The sequence below is a fragment of the Triticum urartu genome, chromosome 2A, assembly GCF_056163025.1.
Source record: "Triticum urartu cultivar PI428250 chromosome 2A, HENAU_Tu73, whole genome shotgun sequence".
Taxonomy (NCBI): domain Eukaryota; kingdom Viridiplantae; phylum Streptophyta; class Magnoliopsida; order Poales; family Poaceae; genus Triticum; species Triticum urartu.
The window spans coordinates 743604453-743609043 of record NC_141874.1 but is presented as its reverse complement, the minus strand read 5'-3'; the positions used below and the strand labels follow the sequence as shown (position 1 = coordinate 743609043).

The 4591-nt window shown below is 45.8% G+C and overlaps 1 protein-coding gene across 1 annotated transcript; it reads left to right on the top strand.

The window, feature by feature from the left end:
- Positions 1-283: 283 nt before the first annotated feature.
- On the top strand, positions 284-1622 carry LOC147987562 (putative F-box protein At1g47790). The gene is made up of 2 exons (XM_087542430.1): positions 284-786; positions 1418-1622. Exons 1-2 carry the CDS (start codon positions 284-286, stop codon positions 1620-1622), a joined length of 708 nt encoding a protein of 235 aa, XP_087398556.1.
- The last annotated feature ends 2969 nt before the right edge of the window (positions 1623-4591 follow it).

Genomic DNA, 4591 nt, shown 5'->3' with positions numbered 1-4591 from the left:
TTAATTCTTTCCTGATCGGAATCGAGCCAAGAGACCCCTCCTATGCGTCAGGACGGGAAGTTTATGTAGATTTGTCTGATTCCTACCTAGTCCGACTCAGATTAATTTTTTTGGACGGCCAAGTCCGACTCAAATTGAAAGGGAACGATGCGCGTCCGATCGTACGTGATGCTGTCTTGCTTGTACCTGCTATATAAACTGTCTCTGTCCAGCTCGATTTCGTTCTTGGGCCTCATCGAGTTTCGCCGCTTAGCAGTCATCGATCCGTCTTTTGGTTTTGACGATGAGGGGACAACCTGCTCCGCCGCGGGAATGCGCCGACACTACTCGGAAGATCCTGCTCAAGCTGCCGACCAGGGACGTAACCCGCTGCTGCTGCGTCTCCAGGCTCTGGCGCGATGTCGTCGCCGACCCCACTTTCCGCAGACTCCATGCCGAGGCCGAGGCCGACCACGTCGCTGCCGCGCCGGAGGCCTTGCTCGTCACGGAGACCCGCGAGCATGGCAGGTCCGACGAGGCTAGTTTCTCCTGCATCTCCTCGTCCAAGCCTGCTTCCATGCCCCACAGCATTGTCATCCCTAGCGGCTACGGCCTCTCCAACGTCTGCAACGGCCTCCTCTGCTTCGCCCACAACACCGCCCCCATGGCGCCAGTGTTAATCTGCAACCCTATCACCGGCGAGACGGCGACGCTTCCCAAGCCACCTCCCCGGTGGCACAAGAACGACCCCACCGAGTATCATCACATAGCTTTGGGGTTCAGCCCTTCCACCAAGGAGTACAAGCTGTTCCGGTTCTCCGTGTCATCCAATTCCGACTACGAGACCGTGATCCAGCAGAGCGTGTGCACCTTAGGCGGCGGTCGCGACAGGTGGCGCCGGCAATCATACATTTCAATGTGTCCCTTGTTGCACAACTCGCCGCCGGTGCTCGTTGATGGCAAGCTGTACTTGATGACCAGCGGCCGTGGACACCAACAACCTCGAAATCGGAACTCTAGCGAGATGCTGGTAGTCGACGTGGCGACCGAGGAGTACCACATGCACCATCTCCCGGTCGAGGACAAGGGGTACTACCCGGACTTTGATCCGCAGGTGAAGGCCTTTGAGATGAGCGGTCGGCTGTGCCTCGCCGTAGACATCTACCACCCTCATCGGAAGCTCCAATTCTGGGTTTTTTCACCGCCACTGCAGGACCAGAGGGGAGAGTGCGGCAACAGCAAGCTATGCTGGGATCTGCGACACAACTTCTACACTGATGGCAATCGGTGTAGCACCTTGACTAGTGTGTGGTTTGACGACGGCGAGAAGATGTTATGCTTCAGACGTGGGGATATCTTGTTCAAGCACGACACTAGAGGATGCTCGCTAGAGCTGTCCCCCGAAGCTGACTGTGAACAATGTCACCAGCGACTCGAGCTTCCGCCAACGCCGTCAAACTGCAAATGGAACGTTTTGGGTGGTTATCGTCCTAGCCTACTCTCACCTCTCACCTTGGCAATGCCGTTGTCGCTTTCGTACGCCGAAGCAGAAAGACAACAATTCAAGCATAAATTGCTGCTTACATTGCGCCGACACGAATGAAAACATAAATATTGTTGTAATCTCCGCGCTCAGCTACTAGAAGGTCTGCAGCATCTGCTGATTAGCCGCACGTTCTCGCACAAGATGTGGTATAGTGTCCAGGTTTTCGGCTGCATGAACTCAATTCTGGTGGGCTTGAGGATTTCGCTGATTGGTGGGTGTCCATCATGGCTACGGTTCCATCTCGGGCTAGGGCGGAGATCAGTTCAATTGTGCTTCCCACTGCTTAACTCATCCGGCTTGAACGTAACAATAGAGCGTTCAACTGGTTGTCTGTCATGCACTCTGATTCCTTGGGTACTTTCAATTATGGGTCGTCGCGAGCCTACATCTAACTTTGCATGTGCTCTCTTTCTCTCTTAATATACTAATAGTACAAGACACAGGATGTTCTTGCATGTTCTTGAAAAAATAATCGTGTATACACTGAGCTATCTCAAATCTTGAGGCAAGTATCAACACCACTGGGAGTGCAGGGTTGAACTCACCATAAACATATACTCCGCATGTCCATGCTTTGCTCCGCGCTTTGGTGCGAGAACTTTGTTAGAAATACATAAATATATGCTAAAATAACTAATTTAATGAAAAGAAAATATACTCATGAAAATCAAATAAAACAATGAAGCGTCTAAAAATAAATAAAAATGTCTCAATTACAGTAAAAAATGTCATTTTGAACAAAAATATGAAGGATGACTGCCATGCATGCATGATGTGGCAGCGCCGCTAATGCAAAAAGAATTGCAATTTATAAGTTAAATACATGGCTTGCTTATGTGACGGGCATAAATGCATGGTTTAGTGGGACACTAAGATGGACTCTATGCATCATGCATGTTGAAAGAAGACTTAAATACATGGCTTAGTCGGGATGCTGAGGTGGATTGTATGATTGTTGAGAGAATTGAGATGAACTTTTTAAGAACATACTAGGATGTAGCTAGGATTCCTAGTTGCATTGCTGTCACTTATAAATTTCCTATTGTTTGTGGAATATTGTTTTAGCCGTTCTTTGGAGTATTTGGGCAGGAACTGTCTTTCCCTTCCTATGATTGTAGCGTTTGTAGGCTAGCTCCAGATTACTATTAGAAGGAAATTGAAATATGCGCCTTTCGTCAAGTTGTTTCTCTGGATTATCATGATACACAATCGATAAATAATTTTGAGTCTGACCAAGAATTTATACTAGTCATCATGTCCAATAATAAAAAGAAAGGAACCAGGTTATACATACCTCCACTATCAATCTTATATACAATATTATATTAAAAGATGATCTTAGGTGTTAGATGCTTTGCGTGACCTCCGTGTTGTCCTCGTGTGGTGACTCGCGGAGTAATTAGGGTTTATTTCACCAGTGCGACCTATCCTACACCCTCCCTCACTGCTACTGGCCCATAGTCCTCCTTCGTCCCTGATATCCCTCCATGTAGCTTTTTTTTTAAAGATCAAGAATCTCTTCCCGATACCATTGCATATAACATGAAGCCACTGCATACCACCCAGTCCAAAGTGTCTTGAAATTCATGTCACGGTAGAGTCTTGAATAATCCTACCAACAAGAAAGACATCAGCACCAGGGGAAGGTAAAAGGTTTCACATCAATAGACAACAACACATAAACTCTTAGACGACATAACCACATAAGCCAGCCATCTCTCTAACGCTCCCAGAGAGCTCTGCACATGACAATGCCACGAAGTTGAGCTATGCTCCAGAAGTTCTCATACGAATGCACCGGGACCTCCACGTAGCTTCTTCCCTAGGTGCAATGTTGGCTACATGTGCATTTTCGGACATCGTCTAGATCTAGAGCTTCATAGGTCTAGCCCGGTTCATTGAAGAGCCATTTTCTCCGACACTGTGTGTGTTTGGTATCATGGTCGTGTATGATATCCATGGATGTTGATGATGACACGGACAGGGGTAGAGTCCCACACTGGCGCATGATGACATCATTAGTCTGCAGGATTAGCAAGGGGATCAGTCTCCGGCCAATCGGCCATGGTCGGTCTCCCCCATGTTGGATCTGGTGTGCGGTCCCCATGCCCGAACGTCTAGATTTGAGCTGTCCGGTTTCCACCTCCGCTTTTTTCTTCGGTGTACTAATCAAGTTTTAAGGAACTTGAGTTTTTTTGCCAGGATTAAGGAAGTTGGCTTTGCTGCAATATAAATTCAGCTTGAAATATGCATCTCACATTTATCAATTTATGTGGGGTGCTATGTTGAGTAACATCTAACGGCTACATGCAAGCGTTATACACCCACCAAAGGGATAAGTGTATTTTTCGTCCTCGAACTCTTCCGAGAGTTTATAAATCGTCTCTCAACTCAAAACGGGATAGTTTTTGTCCCTCAACTATTAAAACCGGATAGTTTTCGTCCCTCACGCCGCTTCGGGCGGTTTTCGTCCGCATGAACAGTAAAAATTTAAATAAGCAAAAAAGTAAAAAAAATCTGAAAATTTGTGGGATCAAAGTTCCTCGGGTGCGCAAGGTGCATGATTTTTTTGTGCTATTTATACATTCCAGGAGCTCGTGACAAAGGAAAAACCATAAATATGTACGCCAGTGAACAGTAAATTCGAAAAAAATAGAAAACACATTCAAAAATTTATGAAACTTGTTGACATACAAGATGCTCAGGTGCTCAATGTGCCTGCAAAATTTCATGTTGTTTGGACAATGTGGGAGCTTGTGGCAAAAAACAAAAAATTGGCTGGGAAAGAAACTTTGAAAAAGTGCACTTTTTTTTTGCTAGAGCTCCTCCTATGTCATTTCAGCACGAAAATATGCAAGTACCTTGCACACCCAAGCATTTTTTATGCAAAAGATTTCATATTTTTTTGCTATTTTTTAATTTACTGTTTGCTGACGTACATATTTTACAATTTTTTCTTTGTCATGAGCATCTGGAATGTACAAACAATATGAAAATTTGTACGCACCTTGCGCACCCGAGGAACTTTAATCCCACAAATTTTTAGATTTTTTTGCTATTTTTTTT

Coding starts and splice junctions, on each gene's coding strand:
- LOC147987562 (XM_087542430.1), top strand. CDS start 284: ATGAGGGGACAACCTGCTCCGCCGCGGGAATGCGCCGACACTACTCGG. Junction 787..1,417: donor TCCACCAAGGAGTACAAGCT/GTTCCGGTTCTC, acceptor CAGCGACTCGAG/CTTCCGCCAACGCCGTCAAA.